At 42.4% G+C, this 24,729-nt stretch overlaps 2 protein-coding genes and 1 pseudogene across 6 annotated transcripts in view; 1 reads left to right on the top strand and 2 right to left on the bottom strand.

Moving 5' to 3' along the window:
* Positions 1 to 248: 248 nt before the first annotated feature.
* LOC110510822 (nonsense-mediated mRNA decay factor SMG9-like) lies at positions 249 to 4,091 on the bottom strand (annotated as a pseudogene). Its single transcript, XR_016493169.1, has 9 exons — positions 3,957 to 4,091; positions 2,942 to 3,103; positions 2,777 to 2,851; positions 2,411 to 2,645; positions 2,116 to 2,213; positions 1,047 to 1,368; positions 884 to 960; positions 447 to 561; positions 249 to 356 (listed from the first exon to the last, which is right to left on the bottom strand). The product of XR_016493169.1 is annotated as a nonsense-mediated mRNA decay factor SMG9-like (transcript).
* LOC110510439 (uncharacterized) lies at positions 3,282 to 11,642 on the top strand. 2 transcript variants are annotated; one of them, XM_021591800.3, is made up of 3 exons: positions 3,282 to 3,691; positions 6,311 to 6,429; positions 7,642 to 11,642. In XM_021591800.3, the coding sequence occupies exons 1-3, from the start codon at positions 3,592 to 3,594 to the stop codon at positions 11,362 to 11,364; spliced, it is 3,942 nt and encodes a 1,313-aa protein (XP_021447475.3). In that variant the 5' UTR covers positions 3,282 to 3,591; the 3' UTR covers positions 11,365 to 11,642. The 2 variants fall into 2 exon arrangements, with proteins under 2 accessions (XP_021447475.3, XP_021447490.3); XM_021591815.3 differs by lacking the exon at positions 3,282 to 3,691 and adding an exon at positions 5,236 to 5,330.
* A 145-nt stretch (positions 11,643 to 11,787) lies between these two features.
* The window catches only part of LOC110510617 (intermediate conductance calcium-activated potassium channel protein 4), a 43,084-nt gene continuing 30,142 nt past the window's right edge, over positions 11,788 to 24,729 (bottom strand). The window contains exons 7-9 of one of the 3 annotated variants that reach the window (XR_016493166.1): positions 19,049 to 19,118; positions 17,545 to 18,520; positions 11,788 to 13,864 (exon numbers count right to left, since the gene is read on the bottom strand). Coding sequence is in view for 2 of the 3 variants with exons in the window: in XM_090226325.1 (XP_090082451.1) it covers positions 17,535 to 17,711; positions 19,049 to 19,118 (247 nt within the window). In the remaining variant the exon portion in view is untranslated. Of the gene's footprint in view, positions 13,865 to 17,407; positions 18,521 to 19,048; positions 19,119 to 24,729 lie in introns of those variants that run through there. The other 2 variants (XM_036975405.2, XM_090226325.1) reach the window with 2 other exon arrangements.

Here is a 24,729-nt window from a genome sequence, read left to right as displayed (position 1 = left end):
TGTTACAGTCCAGCATGGACAAAGTGCCTGCATATAGAAACCAGAACATGATCAGTCAATACAAGCTAACTAAACCCATGTCTGCACACTTTATGTTTTTTTTGAATGACATTTGTCACTGCTTTGCACTTCTCACCCTTCAAAAAGATGCACGTGCAGGAATCCTAATATAGAAACAACACAATAGTATAGTGTTTAAATATGTGAAAGTTGTGATAAGCCTGTTGGTACATCCTCTCCAGTCTAACCTTTATATTTCAGATGGGAGTGGGCAATCAGCTTGTCCACTGCCATATGCATCTTCTTCAGGTTTCTGGGACAGAACTCATCACGACTAGATTTGTTCTGCAGGAACACTAGACAACAGAACAACACATTATTGAGCATTCAGTACACTCAGCCGGAACTAGAGTGTGTGTGTGTGTGTCTGTTGCTACATCTGTCACCTATGTGAGTCGGTGTGGGTAGTACTCTAATCCCTCTTCGGTGCCAGAGGAGCCAGTGCTGTCATGGCTGGCTGAGGGGGTGGAGGGCTTTAACATCTCTGCTGTCTGGAGGAACCTGGTCAGAGACAATATCATCATCACCACAGAGACACTTCAAAAAACCTGGTCAGAATATTCACACAGCACATCAACCACTACAACGACAACATGAATATGATATCAGAACATTCCCAATGTTGTGACAGCACAATGGATGCAAGGGTGTAAAACCTTTCCATGGTGATGAGTGTAAATTGTAATGCCACAGCCAAAATACACTCAGACACAGAACACTACACTCCAATGATGATCCTATCTGCCCTGATTTGAAAACCCCATGATAAGCATTAGTGATTCAGTGCTAATGCTCTTGTTTGCCAGACGGGTGGGGTGGTTACCTGTAGATGTTGATGTCAGTGAACCAGTATTGAATCAAAATGACCACGTGGCACACTGTGAACAGGACGGCAGTGATCTGAAGAGAATGATAAAAAAATGAATCATCAGACTGGATCAGATGAGCCTCTGTTGCTCAGTGCCCCCTGCTGGCCCCTCACTGACCTGCATCTCCACGTAGGTGTGAGGAAGATTGTACTCTGGAGGCAGCTTACATTCGTTGTTGATTAGGCGATCCAAAATGGAGGGGCTAAGAATGGGCTGGAGGAACACATTGGTATAGAAAATAACATTGGAGCAAGAGGAATGGTATATGAATAAATACAAAATTTGAGATACAGTGAATCGCCTTAACCGCTGATGCTTTAATCTGACCTGTGTGTCCAAAAAGATGACTCTTTCCTGGGTAATGTAGAAGTCAATACCCGTGCTCTGGTTCCCTCCTCTCTCTTTGATCTCCTGAATCTGAGCCCTGAACACATAGCCCCTACACAAACACACATAGACACAATACAACCATATGTTACTGTTAACTTTAAAATTGAATTACATTAATTTACAATATAAAGTACAATATACAACACAATATTCCCTGTCTTTATAGATGGAAAGAGCTCCATGTAAGGGGGTGTCAATAGAACAATACTTTTGGTCTTCTTCAGGTGCGTTAGCAGACAGGAGAGACATGATGGTGGATTTCCCTGTTCCCTGCAGACCAATGACTCCCACTACCACCATGTCTGTCTGGTACCTTAGGTACTGTAACACAGGCATGGTCCATGCATGGTCCATATTATCAGGTAAGCTATTAGCAATAAACATTATCACCTGTAGCCCAACCAATAAAAGGCATAGTGGCTAGAAATAAATTGGCTGAATCATGGTGTCGCTATCTGCATTTACCCTATTGATCTAATCATTAGCTAGTGGGGTATTTTAACTAGTTAGCATCATATTGATACATTTTGTGCCCCCAAAAAATATTTTTGAGGTAGGGTGGCGTTTTATCTAAAGCTACCCTAAAATTGATATACATATTCAAGCCCCATTTTCCCTATGCACTCACAAAAAAAGTGTTGAGCAGTAAGGTGCTTAACCATTGAGCTCCTAAAAACTCTGGGTATAAATGGTGCAGTTCATGCATATTTAGGAGTTGATAAATAAATAAATATAAATAAAGTTGCATATGTTACACATATGTATGGCACGACAACGATAATCAGAAGAGCTTTACCTCCATGGCGCTGTCACACCAGCTCATCTGATCGTCCACCAGCTTGATGCTGTGCTTCATCTTCTCAGGGGGGACGAGCTTGGTCTGGACAATCACAGCTGTAAGTAATGTACATGTGTTAGAGATTGTATTCACTGCTACAGTAAATAAATGCTTATAATGGCTAGGGTAATGCTGGTGATCAGTAGACATGTCCTGCATCCATGGTGGTCTGAGGCCTTTCTTTTATTGTCTATATTATGTCTCTGATGACACTAGTAAAGAAAGCAGTGGTCTTTGACCAGTATTGACTCACGGTCGACAGCACCGCTGGAAGCAGCTGCTACCATGCCTCTGTTTTGGATCTGGTAGACAGGTTGGGTAGGGCACTAGCCCTCCCTCTCTAGCTTTGAGGCCCCAGAGCCAGAGACTGGAGAAGCCACGTCAGGAGGGGTCCCTGGTTTCCCCCCATCCTCCCTGGTCTTGATGAGCATGATGGGCTTCTCCAGAGCCTGGCCTCCACTGATGAGTACACTCTCGGAAGGCTTGGACTGAAACAAAACAAGAGCCAATGCATTATACTTGTTGTTGTATTTACTGTCAAGACCCATGCATCTGAATTCAGTAAAAACCTTCAGTCATCTTACAGACAACAACCTTCAGCGAGAGCATCTCTCCTTACCCGTACGCCAAGGGGTTTGGCCAGTATGATGGGGGTCTTCTGAAGGAGTGGTCCTGGAAGCTCCTCACTGGCATCCTTCAAAGACCAGATAAGAACTACAATAAACTAAAGAAGCCCATAGAGATCATTTTCCTGCATAGGAAAGCCGTGCACTCTTGTTCTTACCCTGCGTTCTCTGGGGACATATTCTCGATCTCGACTGGGACCAGAGAGGTTTTGCCCCGGGGGACCCACATCTCTGTCTCGGCGTTGCCTTCTCCTCCGTCCCTGTCCATACATGCTGGGTTGACTGTGGCCAGATTCTGACATGTTGCACACTGTGGTCAACTGTCAAAATAAAATGGGAACAGATTTAATGTGATTTAATGGGAACATCAGTTCAAATGTTATGGATACTGCTCTACTGATATGCAGCATCTAGCTACAGTAACAAATATATTTGGGTGGAATCGATCTGAAGAGTGGCTATATACACAATTCCTGGCTCTTAAAAGCGGAAGTAGCTGCAGGTGGGTCGACGCACTTCCGGCAACAGAAATGCCAATGGCGGACTCGAAAAACATACGTGTTTGTAGTGTCCCGCAGTGCTCAAATTCCAAACAAAAACAGTCATATATCCCCCGAGCATTGATGAATTGAAGAAGAAGTGGGGGCATGCAATTAGAAGAGACGTCGAGGAAGCACATTCTGTATATATGCAACTTACACTTCAACCCTGGCGACTTCGTCAGACCGCAAGGGTCTGAAGCCGGGGGCTGTTCCTAGACGTTTCCAATGGAACGACTATCATCCCGCAACAACGCGGGAATCTGGATATGAAAGGGCAAAAGCTCGTCTTGGAGTTGATGTTTGAGAAATCGAGAACCAGGAGCCGGACACTTAACTGTGACCACGACTATACGAAACCTCCTCTTGGTAAGTGGTGAATGTCTATTATTATTATTATTATTAGCTAGATCAACTCGATGTCCAGGTAAAGTGGACAGGAACATTCTAAATAGATGATATACCTACTACACGAACAGCCATGAACAAATCATGGAAATTGCCATAGTTGTAGCCGGGAGAATTACAATGATTGAATGAACGCTAGTCTTTCCAGGCCAACGACGCATATATTTAAAACACTTTCACTCGTCTTTCATTTTACAATACACATAGTTATTTCGTTAACACTTACGTTATGCGATTAATTGGCTTTTCATGAAGGATTAGCTACTTGCTTTCCAGATAAAATCCACAAAACGGAAACAAAAACAGACGGTAACGCTGAAGTACATCTCTCAAATCTTTCGTTGGGAAGCCAGATGACTAGGCTACATTAGTTCCGGGCAGTTCAGTGTGGTTTTGTTGCACGACAGGGGAGTATTCATTATGCCAAAAACGTTTTCCGTTTTGCAACGAATACGAGAGTTTCTATTGGACAAATTCAAGTAGGTATGTGCTAGGTCCCTCCCCGTTTCGTTCCGTTTGCTCTGTTTTCTTCCGTTTGGTTCTTAAACGTTAAACTATTTCCGTTGCAAGACGTAATGAATACAACACATAATTCCATGTTTTGTAAACTGATTGGAGTTCTGACGTTTGTAAATGCTGTGTAAAATTTGGTTAGTAAATTGTAGCACCGTTCATGTAGTTCAGGCATACTTTTAGCTAATCATACTTTTTATGGGAGGGTGTCATATGTTGATGACAATAATTTCAGATGGATTTTGAAATGTCCTCTAAGTGAACCTAGAATAAATCATGTGAATAGGCTTCAATGCACAGTGCACAGACTTCAAAGCAATACATGCATGTGTGATGAGCCAGTGCCCTGAAAACATGTTATTTTGTTGTAGATGGTATTTAGATGGAAACCCATTTAACTTGGATTTTTTTATTCGGTACATGGGGATTTAACAATAAATATAATTTTTATGGGGATTTAACAATAAATATAAGTTTTATGTGCACTACGTCATCACGCACAGTATTTTATCTACTATCTCTGGTGGGAAAATGCGCACATTGTTTTTATGCGGATATTGGCCTAGCTAGTGATGCAAAACTGAATAAATAATAATCAAATAGAACCACGTGTTTTTTTTGTGGGCCTATATGGTATAATACCATATACTAATGCAGAAAGTTTTCATTACTTTATTATTGCCGTTAGATTGTCCCATTAAGCTGTGGAGAAGATAAGTGTCCTACAAATACCCTAAAAATAGTCATTTAGCTACTTAACAACAATATAGTCCTATTTTTACTAATTTAAATTCCCCACTTAGCTAATAAAATAGGCCTAATAATTAATTAATTACATAATAAAAATGGCATAATTGAAATGGCATCAAAACTTGGCATCACATTTAAATCATAAATTAAAGTAGGACCTTATAGGACCTTATGAATACTGGGAGTTGTAGTATAGCCTTTACAAAGATGGCCACTGGTGCATACTGGGAGCTGTAGGCGTCACACTGACTCCACCCATTCCTGTTAAAACAGGAAATAGAGAATAAATGATGGAAGCCAAAGCAGGGAATTTTAACGTTTAAAAGGGACATAAAAGGTAATTGTTTTACAAATGTTGCTATAGTTATTCACAATTCGTAGTAGGTGTTAGCTAGGGAATTTAAGTCCAAAAATAAACGAATCAATGCCAATTTCGCACGTGCACCAAACCAACGGCATAATCGAATGGGAGAACGCGCTCTCTCTCGATCGATAACAACAGCATTGAGCGCGTCATTACATTGGAGAGAAATTGTTACGTGATCCTCACATTTGAGAGTTAACTTGTACGTTAGTGAGCGATCTAGCTACACACCTGTGTAGTCTGAAGTACATAATTGGAATAACTTGTTGTCTCATATCTAGTTAGGGGTGTATTCATGACGCTATTCTGTTACAAATCGTTTCGGAAAAGGAAGCAAACAAAACGGGACGGGACCTACCAGAATCTGTCCAATTTGCAACTGTTTGCACTAATGATTACACCCTAGATTGCCTGAATAAAAACATATTTTTGATAACTTTAGCCTAGCTAACGCTAGTACCAGCAGAGAGGAGATCTAACCTTTATTTAACTAGGCAAGTCAGTTAAGAACAAATTCTTATTTACAATGATGGCGCCCGACCATACCCGGACGCTGCTCAATGGGACTCCCAATCACGACTGGATGTTATATAGCCTGGATTCGAACCAGGGACTGTAGTGACGCCTCTTGCACTGAGATGCAGTGCCTTAGACCATTGCGTCACTCGGGCGCTTAGCAGGACAATATCATGGAAGTTAACAACCCTCTTGGCCAATATTAGCAACATTTTGCAGAAAGTGACATTAGAACTAATGTTTTGCCTTTGGGAGTTTAACTATCACAGTCTACACAGTAATGCCAAACTGGCAACTAACCCTTTTTCTATCTGTGGTAATACTGTAGCAAGTTATTCTGAATTTCTCCATGTCACTATATCATCTGTGTGTGTGTGTAAGTCAGTCACTGTCTGTGTGGATTTCTTTTTGCTTACTTTGTGTTCTTCAAAATGTAGGGAGCCAGTATACGGTTGCTATGGAGATCGCTCCGGAAGACGTAGTGATTCAGGAGACCTTGGGGGCAGAGGTGGAGCTACTGGAGGACGTGATCAAAACCAAGAAACAGAGCCCACCGGTGAGTTGTTTAAACAGAGTTGATACAGGCCAGAGACTATAGTTATCAATGATATCCTATCAGTGTTCCCAGTGGGATGTCATCCATCCCAAATTATGTACAGCGGGATAGTACATATAATTTTGATGGCTGTCAATTTTGATAATTTGTTTGAGGAATTTTTCATTGTTTACATTTTTAACCCAAATTCCCTTTCAATCAATTCAGTCTGGCATGGAAATGGAATAGTCTCTGTATCCCTCTTGAATGTATCCCTATCTATACTTATCTCTTTCCTCTCGCAATGCCCTCTCCATTGGCTGCCTTGTTATTTCCTCTCTTTTTTCATCTGCAGGACAGGGAACCCTCTGAAAATCTCAGTTTTATTTCTACACCTGTACACTTGGTAATTTTATATGTTTTCCTTATGTAGGCTATTAAAGGAGAAGTTCACTCTTTTGAACCAAATCTGTATTTGACATGTTTTAGAAGTACCAGACACTTTTTTTTGCGATTTCATTTGTTTTTGAGAAGCGTACCCCACCAGCGATATACTTCCTCATGCTTGTTCAGCAGTTTCAGGGGCATTATAAAACATGAAAAAAGGCTCCAAAAACACCTAAGTACGTATGTTTTTGAAAAACAGCAACTCTCTCAGTATAGTGATGCAGGTCTTTAGATGTTGTACACATTAAATTGTGTGATTCCGAACTTTATCCGCAAGGTTATATTCCGTTTTGTGTGACTCGAGCGATACTTCTCTGTGTAACCCATGATACTTTTCCGTGTGCGAATGCGCAGGCTACACGGAGAAGTGGCACAGATGGATAGGGGAAACTACTCGAGTCTCACAAAATAGAGTATAAAGGTGTGATTAATGTTAGGAATGACAGAATGTCATGTGTATTGCTGGTGGGGTAAGTTTCTCAAAATCAAGTGAAATCACAAAGTGTCTGCATACTTCTATAAAATGCCATTTACATACAAAATACGGAACTTATCCTTTAATGAACTGATTAAGAAAAACTACTCTGGCTGTTAGGCTTTGAGTATGCTGTATCTTTCTGTAGACTGTTTCCAAGGCTCTATTTATTGACATTCACCAGTGTCTGTCTCATATGTACAATAAACAATAATATATTTGTGGTCAGTCAACAGTCATCACTTTGTAAACTATTGATTGATTAAATGACTCACTTTGTCTCTAATAAGTCATTTTGCTGTGAATTGCAGGAGATCCCCAGGTTTTCTGTGCCACGCCCGTTCTCCATGCCAGAGGACTCGAGTGACGATGACTGTGACCTGTCAGGGGACAGCATCTCTGCTTACGGCATGCATTCCATGGAGCTGGGGGGAAAGTGCTGGGAATGTGGCGTGCAATTCAAGCCTGGCCAGGAGTTGATCGAACACTTTGAGAGCCACAGGTCCAAGGTCTCAACATCCTGCAACATCTGTCGGGTGACTTTCAGTCGCACAGTATCACTGGCTATGCACCTAGTCAACGCACACACAAACTCAGTCCTCCATTGCAGCAACTGCCAGCTGCATTTCAGCAACTTGTGGGATCTCAACAAGCACATAGGAATACACTTGTTCACTGAGTTGTTAAATACACCCCTTGGGGACATCTCAAATAATGTCTTGAATAGCAGTGAAGAGACTTTAAAGGGACAGTATACTCTACCTTCAGCCTTGGCCCTCAAACATGATGACAACTCAAATGATTGCTTGAATGGAAGTGAGGAGACTTTAAAGGGACAGCATACTGTTCCTTCAGTGGTGGCTCTTGACCATGAGGACACCTCAAATGATGGCTTGAACGGAAGTGAGGAGACTTTAAATGCACAGTGTACTCTACCTTCAGCGGTGACCCTAGACCATACATACAGCATGGAAAGCAATGGGAGAGTGTCAAAGACAAGACATAGGCTGGAGGAATCAGAGGAGGAGGGGGAAGATGTCAAACCAGACCCCTCCACTCTGACTCCCTCACTGAGGATCCGTGTCAAACTGGAGAGAGGGGTTGAGGTTGATTGCGCCCCCCTCCAGTGGGCTGAGGGGATGAACGATGGAGAGGGGAGTGAACATAGCGAAGACACTGAGAGCGCTGGAGGAACAGACAACAGGTTAACAGAGAGCAGCGGGGAAACGGATATCGATGAGGAGGACATCAGGCTGAGTGAAGAAGAGGAGGAGGAAATTAAAAGCAAACAGGGGGAGGATAGGAATAATGACATCCACAGCGAAGAAGAGGATGAGGATGCTGAGACGCTTATTGACCAAGAGGGTGAGCCCTCCTCGTCTGAGCGGGAGTCAGAATTTGACCCAGAAGAGTTATCAGATTCTGACTCGAGGTCCAGCAGCACTGGGGAATCCAGTGGGTCTTCTTACACTCCTGTACGCACACGGAACGCCAAGACCCGGCCGTCCCGGACTAAGCAGCCCCAGACCAAGTTGTCCCAAGTCAAGCCTTATTATTGCATCTATTGTGCCAAAGGACCGTATCATAATATGGAATTTCATGTGAAGACCTGCAATATGAAGAAGGACTTTCAATGCTCTTTATGCCAAGCAGTCTTCCCTACCGAGATGGCCATGTTGGACCATCAGATTCGGACTCACTCTGAAGCCATATCGGGCCAAATGTACGCCTGTGAGTTCTGCCGCCAGGTCTTCCCTGATCTGGCCATCTACAAAAACCACAACTGTCCCAAAAAAGACAAACCCCCGCCATATGTCCCTGATCCCACTACGTGTATCTATTGTGGAACAGGGCCATTCATTAATATGGACGTTCATTTGAGAGGCTGCAGTTGGAAAGGCCTTACATGCACTGAGTGCAGGGTACTCTTCCATAATAGGAAGGCCCTGCAGAACCATAACGTTTCAGTTCACGGACAGCTTTCCACTATGTGTGCTGTTTGCGGCAGAGGGCCATTCACTGATATGGACTTCCATTTGAGGAGCTGCTCTAGGGATTGGTCCTTCCAATGCTCTGAATGCAAAGTCCAATTTCCTTCTGAGAAATCTCTGGTGGACCATAATCTTAAATATCACAGTGCCACATCAAAGACCTCTGACCAAGGTGTCTGTGTTTATTGCGGCAGTGGACCATTCACTAGTCTGGACATCCACATGAGGACCTGCTCTAAACAGAAGGGCTTAAAATGCTCTGTGTGCAAAGTTTTTTTCCCTACTGAATCAGTCCTGGCTGATCATATGGTTTGCTATCATAGCACCCCGTACCATGTCCATAGAACCCCATACCAAGTCCAGAGCATCCCATACCAAGTCCAGAGCACAGACTCAGAGACCCCTGAAGGTACCTGTCTCTATTGTGGCAGAGGTCCATTCACTAGTCTGGATATCCACTTGAGGACCTGCTCTGGGAAAAAGGGCTTCAAATGCTTTGTTTGCAACGTTTTCTTTCCTACAGAGACAGCCCTGGCCGACCATAAGGTTCTCGTTCACAGTATCCCATCAGAGACCCCTGACAAAGGTACCTGTGACCATTGTGGCAAGGGGCCATTCACTAATCTGGACAACCACATGAAGACCTGCTCTAAGAGGAAGTGCATCCAATGTTCTGTGTGCAAGTTGTTCTTTCCTAGTGATGTCCTGGCCAACCATATGATTTCCTATCACAGTACCAAATCCCGAGTTCAGAGCCCAGTCACAGAGATGCCTGACAATGGTGCCTGTGTCCGTTGCGGCAGAGGGCCCTTCACTAGTCTGGTACATCACATGAAGTACTGCAAAAAGCAGAAGGGCATCCAATGCGTTATGTGTAAAGCTTACTTTCTTACTGAGGGCAGTCTGGTGGACCATATTGTTTTGGCCCACGCTGACAAGCTGGTCACCCAAGCTGGTGGGTCCTCCGCTACAACTTTCTCCTTCGTACCCATGGCTATCTCTACAACCTCTGGCCGGCAGAGCCCCAGTAGCTCCACCCTGATGTGTTGCAGTAGTGGCATCAAGGAGCTGAAACGACTGGGCCCAGTCCCAGTGTCTGATCAGGGCCACCGTGCAGTTGGCCAGCTAACACCTGCTGGACAGTCTGTGTCTCTGCCTAGAGTAATGCTGTCTTCCACCTCCTCTTCCCAACCAGCTGTTCCTGTGGTGGCCACCTTGCTCATTGACAACACTGGTGGTGGTCCAGCGAAAATGGCCAGGCTGGTCCCAGTGGCCCCACAGACCAACCCTCCCAAACCTCAGGTCACGGCACCCACGCATACTAATACAGCAAAGCCCCTTGAGCAGTTCTCTAACCTTCTGCAACAGACTGTCCATCAGGCAAAATCTGTCCAACAGCAGACACCCAGGCCCATTGCCCTAGCCATGGACCCTATCAGATCCCCCACCACCCCATCCCCTAGACCTGTCTCAGCCTCTGCCCCGGGGAAAATCACCATGATCCACCACTCACCTGTCCATACCCCCCCTCTAGCGCAGTCTTCCCCCCTTACCCTTGCCTTTGCCCCAGCCCCTCTAAGCATCATGTGTATGTTTGTGAATAGAAGTAAGGAGCTGGCCCTGGAGAAACGCATGAAGATGAGCTGGCGCTCCAAGTGCACCTACACCTGCCGCCAGTGCGGCGCCGTCTCGCAGCAGCCCTCGCTCAGTGTGAAGCACCGCTACCTCCACCGGGGCTCCCGGCGGTACCGCTGCCACTGTGGTAGGTCGTTCCTGCGGCGGCTGCACCTCCTGCGCCACTACCTCCAGCACGCCCAGGCCACCCGCTACATATGCACTGCCTGCGGTGAGACCTTCGACGGAGCAAAGTGCCTCACACAGCACATGGTTGGAGCTTCCAACACGACTCGATGTCCAGGTGACAGCATAACTTTGAAGCTGAGGAAAGAGTGCCGGATGCCCTTCTCCTGTCACTGTGGGCAGGTGTTTTGTAGGCCCGCTGCTTTTCTCTGGCACAAACTGAAAAACACCCAAAGGACTTAACACTGAAATGGGCCCACAGCAGGGCCCAGTCTAGGCCCTATTCAAAGCAGTGGTTTTTCCATGGCTCACACAGGCAGGCAAGCCTATAATTTACTATGTTACGGGTAGAGGAGGACAATGCAGTTTGTGGACTTGCTTGACTTTTTTCACTGAATGAAAGATGATTCCTTAAGAAATAATCTATGTATGTATTGGTTTAAAATGTGTTTTCACTTCCACTAAAACATTGTTTTCACCAAAAGAGCAAAAATACAATCATATTAAAATGATATATTTTACTTGAGTTGTCTTTGTAAGAGGTCATAGGGTACATTAGGAAGACTAAAGCATTATCATTAATTTGGTTCCATGAGATGGCCATATTATCGTTAATATTATAAGTAGGTTATGATTTAGCTGGTAGAACAATACTCATTCAAATACTTCCACTCACCAATGGCTTTTAATTGTCAGGAAGACCAGAAAAAGTATTTACAATGCATGGTTTATCATGTGCAAAAGAAAAGCTGTAAACGCAGTTATCGTTTTTACAGAATCTATCCTTTTGTAAGCCGATTTCACAATATTACCTGTACATGTTATCCTCATGTTAAAAACAATATATATATTTTTAAATTACATATCTTCACTCCAGTTAATGAAAATGCAGAAGTCCAGTTTAAATACAACCATGGGAATAGTTGTCCTCACAAGGTGCTTGATTTAGTAATGCCCCAGATTACCAGCCTTACCATTGGGGCTGGAGAACAAGTACAATTTGTTGATTCACAAAGTGAATAACATCAATTATGCAAATAAGACAATGCTGTGCCACTGACCCATATTTCCCCATTCACACTTGAGTGCAACATATATTGAGAGCTGTGTTCTAAAAACCCACCCTCATTTAAAGACTGACCATTTTTAATCCTACCTGTGTACTAAATATAATTTGGCTGTTACTAGTCCAAAACAATCCATGTCACAAGTATTGTTTGGTAAAAGATTTCAAACGTTTTTAGACTGATGATGTATTACCAATAGGCTGCCACAGAGACCCAAGAATATGAAATGATTCATTCATGCCAATGACTGGTGTGTGATTGTCATGCATGTACATATCCTCTGGGGGGAGCTGTCACATCAGAATTAGAATAACAGTGAGCAATGTCTCCATGTACTTTATGCAGGTTGACATTTATTGTCTTGAGTCTTGCCCTGGAAGCAGAACTGAGCGGTTTCCACTAAATGGGTGACTTACAAACTCAAAGTTGGCTATATTGTAAAAATTAATGAAAACAACAATTTGGCATTATGTTTAGCAGCGTGGTTGGGTTTCAAATCAGATGTTATGACTGTGGCTGTGCCAGCTAGTGACCACTGCAGAGCTGCCTCCAGTACATGAGTTATCCCAATAAATATCAGCCTGCATACTTTATTAGGCTATGCCACTTGTCTTGATCGTTATGAGAATAGCTTAACTATGTAAACTGACTGCTTCCCCATACAATCATCCTTAAAACAACAATATATGTCGGGCTTTAACAGTCTAGATTAGTTATTTATGCGAAAGAGTCTCTGTTAAATTCAGTCTACTTTGGTAACTCCACAGTACCCTAGGGAGTGCTTGAGTGGGCGAGCGGGCAGCCCTTGAGACATGGCAACTGACTAGCAGTTTATCCCTCTGACTGAGGCCATGTGAAGAGAAATTGTTTTATTTCCTAATCCAACAAAATGGAGAGGATTAGAACAGTAAGAGAACAGAGATGTGTATTTTATAAGTGACCAGCAGCTCTCTCTAGTAATAAGGCAGTTGTCCCATACACTGGTGCCTCTGAGAATGTCACCTCTTTATACTTCCTGTTAGGAAAGACGTGTGGAATAACCATTGTGTTTTACTTGTGGAAAAATATATGATTGAAAGATGCTTTGAGGGAGGCTGTCAATACTGAGTGGCATTCAAAGTTCCCCTCACATTTAAAAACAGTGTTTAAACCTCTCGTTCCATAGGAACCAGGCATTATGTTTAGGAGACTCCAATGTAACTTGTAACAGTAATAGCAGGAGTTAGGGGACATACTTTACAGAGCCATCAGTGGGTGAACCCATAGAGCCCCTCCCTCTGAGATGACACAAGCTACAGAACCAGAGGCCATGTTACTGGAGTTCTTAATTGAGATTAACACAAAATGTTCTACATTAAACACATCTGATAAAAATACACCAGTCATCTATATCAGACCCCGCTGTAGTAAAATGAAGTCCTTTTTTGTCTTTACAAGTACGAGTCGTTGTGCGTAGGGTCCATTCAGCCGCTGGGTCAGAACATGATGCCAGCCGTGGTCCTGGCAGTAGTCCAAGTGGTGCAGCAGGCCAAATGTTAAATGCAGCTTTGGGGGAGAAGAGGATTCCCATCCCGGTCTGATGGAAATTACAGAAGGCTGGTAGCATCCATATTTAGTCTTTGGGAAAGGCCTGCAGCGAGTGTGGTTCACCCAACCACCACACAGCCACGAGTCACCTATAGAGAGAGAATAGTTAGAATCTACAGTGCAGGTTATTCTCCCAAGCATGTTCATATCAAGTTTGGTTGTGATAGTTAAAGGTGCTAGACATTTTTTATTTTATTTTTGCATTGTAATGTCAGAAAATGTACATAATATATCTGCACTAATAGTGGAATGATAGTGTTTCACACTATTACTTACCCACCAGTGTTGTGATTGGCAGGGATATTCGCCTATTGATTTCTACTGCCGGAGCGGCATCTGTTGTCAAACTGTGAAAGCTGTTTGGACTTTGGCTGTGTTATCTAGTTGACAAAACAAGCACTGAATAGTGTAGGGAGTCATTGTACCATCTAAATGTTGTGAAATATATTTTTCAATAATACAAAAATATATTTTTTTACAGCTGTTTAAAGATGGTGGGCCAAAACCGGAAGTAACAGTAACAATATTTTGTTATTGAAAATATATTTTGCAGTGATTTAGTGCCATGATTCCTTATACTATTCAGTGCTTGTTTTCTCACATAAACGGAAGATGCAACCAGGAAATGACAGAGCGATTTCCACTAGATAACACAGCCATAAAGTCAGAACAGCTTTGACAACAGATGCTTGGCTGGCTGGAGAAATCAATAGGTGAATATCACAACACTGGCAGATAAATAATACTGTGAAACACTATCAATCCACAATTAGTGCCAGATACTGTATATTATGGACATTTTCTGAAATTACACAAAAAAATCCCTATTTGTAGCACCTTTAAAGGTCTACTGTAAAAACTGCTTAGTTTGTGGTTGTGAAATGGTCTAATCTCAGGGTTGTGTTTGGGTTGTGGTTGTCTTACCTATACCTGATATACAGTAACGGTTGTGGTTGTGTGAGCTGTAGCTGATATGAGTTCTGTATTTGTATTTATTAAGGATCCCCATTAGCTGCTGCCAAGGCAGTAGCTACGCTTCCTTGGGGTCCAAACAAGATGAAGGCGATTACATCGCAAAAAATAAAACAGTACATCATACATTATTACACCACTACTCTACCACTACATTCAGTATCTACAATACAAAATGGATAATACCACAATACAACAACATTACAATGTGTGTGCGTATGTGTGCGTCTCTTTACAGTCCACATTGTTCCATAAGGTGTAGTTTTATCTGTTTTTCAAATCATATTTTTACTGCTTGCATGAGTTAATTGATGTGCAATAGAGTTCCATGTAGTCATGGCTCTGTGTAGTACTGTGCCTTTATCGGTGTCTGTTCTGGACTTGGAGACTGAAGAGACCCCAGGTGGTATGTCTTGTGGGGTATGCATGGGTGTCTGAGCTGTGTGCTAGTCACTTGAACAGACAGCTTGGTGCTTTCATCATTTCATCATTATACCTCTCACAAAGACAAGTAGTACTAGTGATGCAGTCAACGCACACTTTCCTGTAGGCTTACATTAAAGAGATGGCAAATAGGAGTGGCAATATAGTCCACCATCATCCTTAGTAATTTTCCATCCAAGTTGTCAGACCCAGGTGGTTTGTCATTGTTGATAGACAACAATCATTTTTTCACCTCTTCCACACACACTTTACAGAATTCAAAATTACAACGTTTGTCCTTCAGAATTTAGTCAGTTATTCATGGTTACATGCCTACATTTTCTAATCTTGCCAATGAAAAAAAATCATTAAAATAGTTGGCAATATCAGTGGGTTTTGTGATGAATAAGCCATCTGATTCAATGAGCTGAGTTCGGCTTTTTGCCCAAAATTTCATTAAGGTGCTCCAAAGCTTTTTACTGTCATCCTTTATATCATCTATCTTTGTTTCATAGTAAAAAAAAATCTTATTTTTGTTTAGTTAAGCAACATTTTTTTATTTTATTTAACCTTTATTTAATTATGCAAGTCAGTTAAGAACAGATTCTTATTTACAATGTTAGCCTACCAAAAGTCAAAAGGCCTCATGCGGGGATGGAGGCTGGGATTAAAAATATAGGACAAAACACACATCACGACGAGAGACACTACATAAAGAGAGACCGAAGACAACACATCATGGCAGGATCGCATGACAACACAGCATGGTAGCAACACATGACAACAATACTCAATTTATAAGTTTGCCAATCGGCTGTGCAGCTAGACTTATTTGCCATTCCTTTTGCCTCATCCCTCTCAACCAGGGATTTAACCGTTTTTTACATTCATTTTCCTAACGGGTGCATGCTTATTAGTAACTGGAATAAGCAATTTCATAAAGTGCAATGTCCAGTTGCTCCTCATTACAAACCACAGACCAGCAAATATTATTTACATCTTCAACATAGGAATCATTACAAAACCTCGGTAGGATCTCTTATACACTATATTAGGCCCAGCCTTTGGTTTTCCTAGATATAACTTCTATATTTTGATCACTATATCTGATGAATGTGTAGATTTCTGCAGCATCAGTAAAGATTTGATCAAGCCATTTGGATGATTTAATTCCTGTGCTGTTTGTAAATACAGTGGTAGGTTGATTGATAAGCTGAACCAGGTTGCAGGCACTTGTTATCGTTTGAGGCTTTGTCTTGAGTGGACAGCTTGATGAATGCCCGTACATTTTTAGGTTACCCAGAAAATATACCTGTCTGTTGATATCACATACATTATCAAGCATTTCACACATATTGTCCAGATAGTGACTGTTAGCACTTGGTTGGATTGTGGTTGATATACATACCTATACATACCTGATATACAGTATGTGATGTGGTTGTGTTAGCTATACCTGATTTCAGGGTTGGGGTTGTGTTAGCTGTACCCGATTTCAGGGTTGGGGTTGTGTTAGCTATACCCGATCTCAGGGTTGGGGTTGTGTTAGCTATACCTGATCTCAGGGTTGGGGTTGTGTTAGCTATACCCGATTTCAGGGTTGGGGTTGTGTTAGCTGTACCTGATTTCAGGGTTGGGGTTGTGTTAGCTATACCCGATTTCAGGGTTGGGGTTGTGTTAGCTATACCCGATTTCAGGGTTGGGGTTGTGTTAGCTGTACCCGATTTCAGGGTTGGGGTTGTGTTAGCTGTACCTGATCTCAGGGTTGGGGTTGTGTTAGCTATACCTGATCTCAGGGTTGGGGTTGTGTTAGCTATACCTGATCTCAGGGTTGGGGTTGTGTTAGCTATACCCGATCTCAGGGTTGGGGTTGTGTTAGCTGTACCTGATTTCAGGGTTGGGGTTGTGTTAGCTATACCTGATCTCAGGGTTGGGGTTGTGTTAGCTATACCTGATCTCAGGGTTGGGGTTGTGTTAGCTATACCCAATCTCAGGGTTGGGGTTGTGTTTGCTGTACCCAATTTCAGGGTTGGGGTTGTGTTAGCTGTACCTGATCTTGGGGTTGTGTTAGCTATACCTGATCTCAGGGTTGGGGTTGTGTTAGCTATACCTGATCTCAGGGTTGGGGTTGTGTTAGCTATACCTGATCTCAGGGTTGGGGTTGTGTTAGCTGTACCAGATCTCAGGGTTGGGGTTGTGTTAGCTGTACCTGATTTCAGGGTTGGGGTTGTGTTAGCTATACCTGATATCAGGGTTGGGGTTGTGTTAGCTGTACCTGATCTCAGGGTTGGGGTTGTGTTAGCTGTACCTGATCTCAGGGTTGGGGTTGTGTTAGCTGTACCTGATCTCAGGGTTGGGGTTGTGTTAGCTGTACCTGATTTCAGGGTTGCGGTAGCACAGGGCCTGTGCCAGTAGCTCAGAGGTCTGTTGGAAGCAGTGGCTTAGCTCATCTAACTTCTGCTCCATGGAGATGATGCGCTGCTCCAGCTCCCGGTAAGAGTTGTTCCAGTTCGCACTCAAGTCGCACATGATCATCTGCATCTGTTCACCATCAATCAACCAACCAAACATGATCATCTGCATCTGTTCACCATCAATCAACCAACCAAACAAACAACCAAACATGATCATCTGCATCTGTTCACCATCAATCAACCAAACAACCGACCAACCAACCAAACATGATCATCTGCATCTGTTCACCATCAATCAACCAAACATGATCATCTGCATCTGTTCACCATCAATCAACCAAACATGATCATCTGCATCTGTTAACCAACCAAACAAACAACCAAACATGATCATCTGTTCACCATCAATCAACCAACCAAACAAACATGATCATCTGCATCTGTTCACCATCAATCAACCAACCAACCAAACAAACAACCAAACATGATCATCTGTTCACCATCAATCAACCAACCAAACAATCAACCAAACATGATCATCTACATCTGTTCACCATCAATCAACCAACCAAACATGATCACCTGCATCTGTTAACCATCAATCAACCAACCAAACAACCAAACATGATAATCTGCATCTGTTCACCATTAATCAATCAACCAACCAAACATGATCATCTGTATCTGTTCACCATCAATCAACCAACCAACCAACCAAACATGATCATCTGTATCTGTTCACCATCAATCAATCAACCAACCAAACAAACAAACAAATATTATCTATTATCTAATATTATTGTGTTTTTTATCGTTATTTGTCATAACAACACAAGCATGCCAAACAAAATCCAAACATGGAAATCAGATAAACCCAGACTTAACCCCGGATGAGCTGAGAGTGACAGTGGCAACTCTCTTGGGGGAAACAACTCCCTAGGGTAGTTAAAACACAGAGGGGAACCACATATGACACATGTACATATCTCCCTCCTAAAACTGTCTCCTGTGACCGTTTCTTCCTCATGAACTGGTTCCTGTGTTCGATATACATATGAGCTGGACTTGCACAAATATATTGATAAATGTAATTAATAAAAGTGCTCACTACCCATTAACTATAGCCATTTTCTATAGATGTGCATTCTTTGCCAGGTATACTGCCCATTAGGTAAAAAGCTCTGAGTCTAGGATTACATCACAGAGTGACTTGAACCTTCTGCTAGAACTCATGGCTGTTTTATAGAGTTTTATGTGTCTTTTACAGACATTTTATGTGTCTCAACACCTAGTAATAAATTACACAGCAACTTTAATATACTGGATAATGGTCTGTGTAAGAGTGTAGTTATTACCTGGATCTGGGTTATCCTGCGCGTGGTGTGTGTGTGTGTGTGTGTCAAATATGTCGACACAGCTCTGCCGTGAGTTGTTCTAGCCTACTGTATGGTGTGGTTGGTTTACCTTGGGCAGGTCGACCATCTCACTGGCGTAATCTCTCAGCTTCCTTTGTTTAAGGCGCAGGTGCCGGAATCTGTCCAAAACAGACAAAGGACATAGCAACATCTTAGTATGATAACAGTGTGATAGAGACCTTAAATAAATGCCTGGGCCTGAAGTGAGAAACTGTCATTACTGCCACTTCTACCCATTACAGTATAGATTTGATTGGGTAGTGTGTGCGCTATAGAGGGTCCCCTTCACTGAACATACACAACACCCCTTATACTAACAATTACACAATCCTTTGGCTTTGAGAAAAGCTGAGCTACATAATAAACAGTTGCTTCAGGCTTAAAAAGGCAATCAGCTATAGAAACAAGAACATAGGGTTCTCCCTCCCCCTGTTTCGGTAGTTGAGGGAAGGAGCTGTAGAAATGAAACCACTCACATTCATAGACAGGGCTATGGATGCAAGAACTGACCATCCATGCTATCAAAATTATAGTTTTAACTATGTTTGTTTACATTTACTTTGTTTAAAAACATTGGAGCATAACTAGCTTATATTTTGGGTTCTGATGAGGCACAACAGTTGAACTAAACTGATGAGGCATTTATAAGTCATACTCTTCAAGAATCAATGGTTAGGGGAGACCGGGGTTGGTTGTCAAACATTATACTCTTGTGTGTATTTCTCAGCACTAGTATATCTTACAAGACTATTTTTTAATATTAGGAGAAGGACCAAGGTCTTCGGTTGAAATGGGGACCCTTTTTATCCTCATATCTTATTCTAACATGGAGTTCTAAGCCATCAAACACACTCTGTCCACTTGTGACAACTAACCCCATCGTGGGGATGGATGTCACACAATATGTTGTTGGTTTTCACAATGTTTGCAAGTAGTTTATTCATTTTGTAACAGGAAATGAAGCAATATAACATACAGTCTAACAAATAGCCTTTCTTTGATTGAACAATATTCCTGACCAAATTCAGCATTTTATGTCATGAGAATATCATATGACATTCTGAGTAAAAGTGTATGTACGTGTGTTTAGTTTAATTCATTAGGATCCCCATTAGCTACTGCACATGCAGCAGCTACTCTTCCTGAGGTCCACATAAAACATACAAATACATGACAAAGTACAGAACAGTTGCCCTCAGGACCACCTCAATTCATCAAGGCATGGACTCTACAAGGTATCGAAATAATTCCACAGGGATTCTGGCCCATGTTGACTCCAATACTTCCCACACTTGTGTCAAGTTGGCTGGATGTCCTTTGTGTGGTGGACCATTCTTGATACACAAGGGAAACTGTTGAGCGTTAAAACCCCAGCAGCGCTGCAGTTCTTGATACAAACTGATGTGCCTGGCACCTACTAACATACCCCGTTTAAATATTGTATCTTGCCCATTCACCCTCTGAATGGCACACATACACAATCCATGTCTCAATTGTGTCAAGTCACCTCCCCTTCACCCTACTGATTGAAGTGAATTTAACAATTGACATCAATAAGGGATCATAGCTTTCACCTTGATTCACCTGGTCAGTCTATGCCATGGAAAGAGCAGGTGTTCTTAATGTTTGTATACTCAGTGTATATTCATATTATTATATACAGTACAGTTAAATCAGATCTTTAGAAAGAGGAGAGGCGCTGTGATACAATACTGTATGTTTATTATCAGTTTTTTAAAGCTAAACTTGCTTTTTGCCTGAGTAACCTCTGGTGGCAGAGCATTCCACTATGACATGGCGCTATACATAACTAAGCAACGGATAAAATCTGTTTTTGGTTTGGGTACCATGAAGAAAACCCATAGTGGCATGTCTGGTGGGGAATGTGTCTTTTTCAAGTGTATGTAAATAGATTATACAAGTGGTTAGGCATATTGCAACACACAAATGTTTCTTCAAAAGACTAGACGAGAGTAGTCAATTTCTCCTCAACCATGAGACCATCATGCATGTTGTTGATGTTAGTTCTGTTTGTGCAGTTAAGGGCAAGGCACACTGCTTTGTTTTGAGCCAGCTGCAGCTTTGCTAGGTCTTTCTTTGCTGAACCTGACCATAACACCAGACAGTAATTAAGATGGGACAAGATCAGAGCCTGAACAACTAGTACAGTTGATCTTTGTGTCACAAACGCAGAACATATTTTTATAACAACTTTGTCAATATAACTTGAACTTGATAACATAGGTTACTCCCTGGAGTTCAGCTTCTTCAACTTGTTCAATGGTCACATCCTGGTCACATCCTGCACAACTCCAGTTGAGGTTTAGGTCTAAGAGAATGCTTTTAACCAAATACAATGCTTTTGGTTTTAGATGTATTTAAGGCCAGTTTATTGTTAATTACCCACTCTGACTGTAACTCTTTACTAAGAGCCTCAGTGAGCTCACTGGCTGTAGGTGCTTATATATAGAGTGTGCATTCTTGTAAACAATAGAGAATAGTAACAGCCCAAGGCAACTGCCATGATGGATACCGCACTGTACATACAGTTGAAGTCGGACATTTACATACAGTCGTGACCAAAAGTTTTAAGAATGACCCAAATATTAATTTTCACAAAGTTTGCTGCTTCAGTGTCTTTAGATATTTTTGTCAGATGTTACTATGGAATGCTGAAGTATAATTACAAGCATTTCATAAGTGTCAAAGGCTTTTATTGACAATTACATGAAGTTGATGCAAAGAGTCAATATTTGCAGTGTTGACCCTTCTTTTTCAAGACCTCTGCAATCCGCCCTGGAATGCTGTCAATTAACTTCTGGGCCACATCCTGACTGATGGCAGCCCATTCTTGCATAATCAATGCTTGGAGTTTGTCAGAATTTGTGGGTTTTTGTTTGTCCACGCACCTCTTGAGGATTGACCACAAGTTCTCAATGGGATTAAGGTCTGGGGAGTTTCCTGGCCATGGACCCAAAATATCGATGTTTTGTTCCCCGAGACACTTAGTTATCACTTTTGCCTTATGGCAAGGTGCTCCATCATGCTGGAAAAGGCATTGTTCGTCACCAAACTGTTCCTGGATGGTTGGAAGAAGTTGCTCTCGGAGGATGTGTTGGTACCATTCTTTATTCATGGCTGTGTTCTTAGGCAAAATTGTGAGAGAGCCCACTCCCTTGGCTGAGAAGCAACCCCACACATGAATGGCCTCAGGATGCTTTACTGTTGGCATGACACAGGAGTGATGGTAGCGCTCACCTTGTCTTCTCCGGACAAGCTTTTTTCCAGATGCCCCAAACAATCGGAAAGGGGATTCATCAGAGAACATGACTTTACCCCAGTCCTCAGCAGTCCAATCCCTGTACCTTTTGCAGAATATCAGTCCGTCCCTGATGTTTTTCCTGGAGAGAAGTGGCTTCGTTGCTGCCCTTCTTGACACCAGGAAAACCTCCAAAAGTCTTTGCCTCACTCTGCGTGCAGATGCACTCACACCTGCCTGCTGCCATTCCTGAGCAAGCTCTGTACTGGTGGTACCCTGATCCCACAGCTGAATCAACTTTAGGACATGGTCCTGGTGCTTGCTGGGCTTTCTTGGGCGCCCTGAAGCCTTCTTCACAACAATTGAACCGCTCTCCTTGAAGTTCTTGATGATCCGATAAATGGTTGATTTTGGTGCAATCTTACTGGCAGCAATAACCTTGCCTGTGAAGCCCTTTTTGTGCAAAACAATGATGATGGCACGCGTTTCATTGCAGGTAACCATGATTGACAGAGGAAGAACAATGATTCCAAGCACCACCCTCCTTTTGAAGCTTCCAGTCTGTTATTCGAACTCAATCAGAATGACAGAGTGATCTCCAGCCTTGTCCTCGTCAACACTCACACCTGTGTTAACGAGAGAACCACTGACATGATGTCAGCTGGTCCTTTTCTGGCAGGGCTGAAATGCAGTGGAAATGTTTTTGGGGGGATTCAGTTAATTTTGCATGGCAAAGAGGGGCTTTGCAATTAATTGCAATTCATCTGATCACTCTTCATAACATTCTGGAGTATATGCAAATTGCCATCATACAAACTGAGGCAGCAGACTTTGTGAAAATACAGTGCCTTGCGAAAGTATTCAGCCCCCTTGAACTTTGCGACCTTTTGCCACATTTCAGGCTTCAAACATAAAGATATAAAACTGTATTTTTTTGTGAAGAATCAACAACAAGTGGGACACAATCATGAAGTGGAACGACATTTATTGGATATTTCAAACTTTTTTAACAAATCAAAAACTGAAAAATTGGGCGTGCAAAATTATTCAGCCCCCTTAAGTTAATACTTTGTAGCGCCACCTTTTGCTGCGATTACAGCTGTAAGTCGCTTGGGGTATGTCTCTATCAGTTTTGCACATCGAGAGACTGAAATGTTTTCCCATTCCTCCTTGCAAAACAGCTCGAGCTCAGTGAGGTTGGATGGAGAGCATTTGTGAACAGCAGTTTTCAGTTCTTTCCACAGATTCTCGATTGGATTCAGGTCTGGACTTTGACTTGGCCATTCTAACACCTGGATATGTTTATTTTTGAACCATTCCAATGTAGATTTTGCTTTATGTTTTGGATCATTGTCTTGTTGGAAGACAAATCTCCGTCCCAGTCTCAGGTCTTTTGCAGACTCCATCAGGTTTTCTTCCAGAATGGTCCTGTATTTGGCTCCATCCATCTTCCCATCAATTTTAACCATCTTCCCTGTCCCTGCTGAAGAAAAGCAGGCCCAAACCATGATGCTGCCACCACCATGTTTGACAGTGGGGATGGTGTGTTCAGCTGTGTTGCTTTTACGCCAAACAGAACGTTTTGCATTCTTGCCAAAAAGTTAAATTTTGGTTTCATCTGACCAGAGCACCTTCTTCCACATGTTTGGTGTGTCTCCCAGGTGGCTTGTGGCAAACTTTAAACAACACTTTTTATGGATATCTTTAAGAAATGGCTTTCTTCTTGCCACTCTTCCATAAAGGCCAGATTTGTGCAATATACGACTGATTGTTGTCCTATGGACAGAGTCTCCCACCTCAGCTGTAGATCTCTGCAGTTCATCCAGAGTGATCATGGGCCTCTTGGCTGCATCTCTGATCAGTCTTCTCCTTGTATGAGCTGAAAGTTTAGAGGGACGGCCAGGTCTTGGTAGATTTGCAGTGGTCTGATACTCCTTCCATTTCAATATTATCGCTTGCACAGTGCTCCTTGGGATGTTTAAAGCTTGGGAAATCTTTTTGTATCCAAATCCGGCTTTAAACTTCTTCACAACAGTATCTCGGACCTGCCTGGTGTGTTCCTTGTTCTTCATGATGCTCTCTGCGCTTTTAACGGACCTCTGAGACTATCACAGTGCAGGTGCATTTATACGGAGACTTGATTACACACAGGTGGATTGTATTTATCATCATTAGTCATTTAGGTCAACATTGGATCATTCAGAGATCCTCACTGAACTTCTGGAGAGAGTTTGCTGCACTGAAAGTAAAGGGGCTGAATAATTTTGCACGCCCAATTTTTCAGTTTTTGATTTGTTAAAAAAGTTTGAAATATCCAATAAATGTCGTTCCACTTCATGATTGTGTCCCACTTGTTGTTGATTCTTCACAAAAAAATACAGTTTTATATCTTTATGTTTGAAGCCTGAAATGTGGCAAAAGTTCAAGGGGGCCGAATACTTTCGCAAGGCACTGTAGATATTTGTGTCATT

This window comes from Oncorhynchus mykiss, chromosome 3, assembly GCF_057628025.1.
Source record: "Oncorhynchus mykiss isolate SJ-2025 chromosome 3, ASM5762802v1, whole genome shotgun sequence".
Taxonomy (NCBI): Eukaryota; Metazoa; Chordata; class Actinopteri; order Salmoniformes; family Salmonidae; genus Oncorhynchus; species Oncorhynchus mykiss.
This window is presented reverse-complemented; position numbering and strand designations above follow the sequence as displayed.

Bases quoted from the DNA above. Each gene is read 5' to 3' on its own strand.
- LOC110510439 (XM_021591800.3), top strand. From the start codon at position 3,592: ATGAAAGGGCAAAAGCTCGTCTTGGAGTTGATGTTTGAGAAATCGAGA. The intron at 3,692-6,310 runs GTAAGTGGTGAA...TTCAAAATGTAG, and splicing joins CTATACGAAACCTCCTCTTG to GGAGCCAGTATACGGTTGCT. The intron at 6,430-7,641 runs GTGAGTTGTTTA...TGTGAATTGCAG, and splicing joins CCAAGAAACAGAGCCCACCG to GAGATCCCCAGGTTTTCTGT.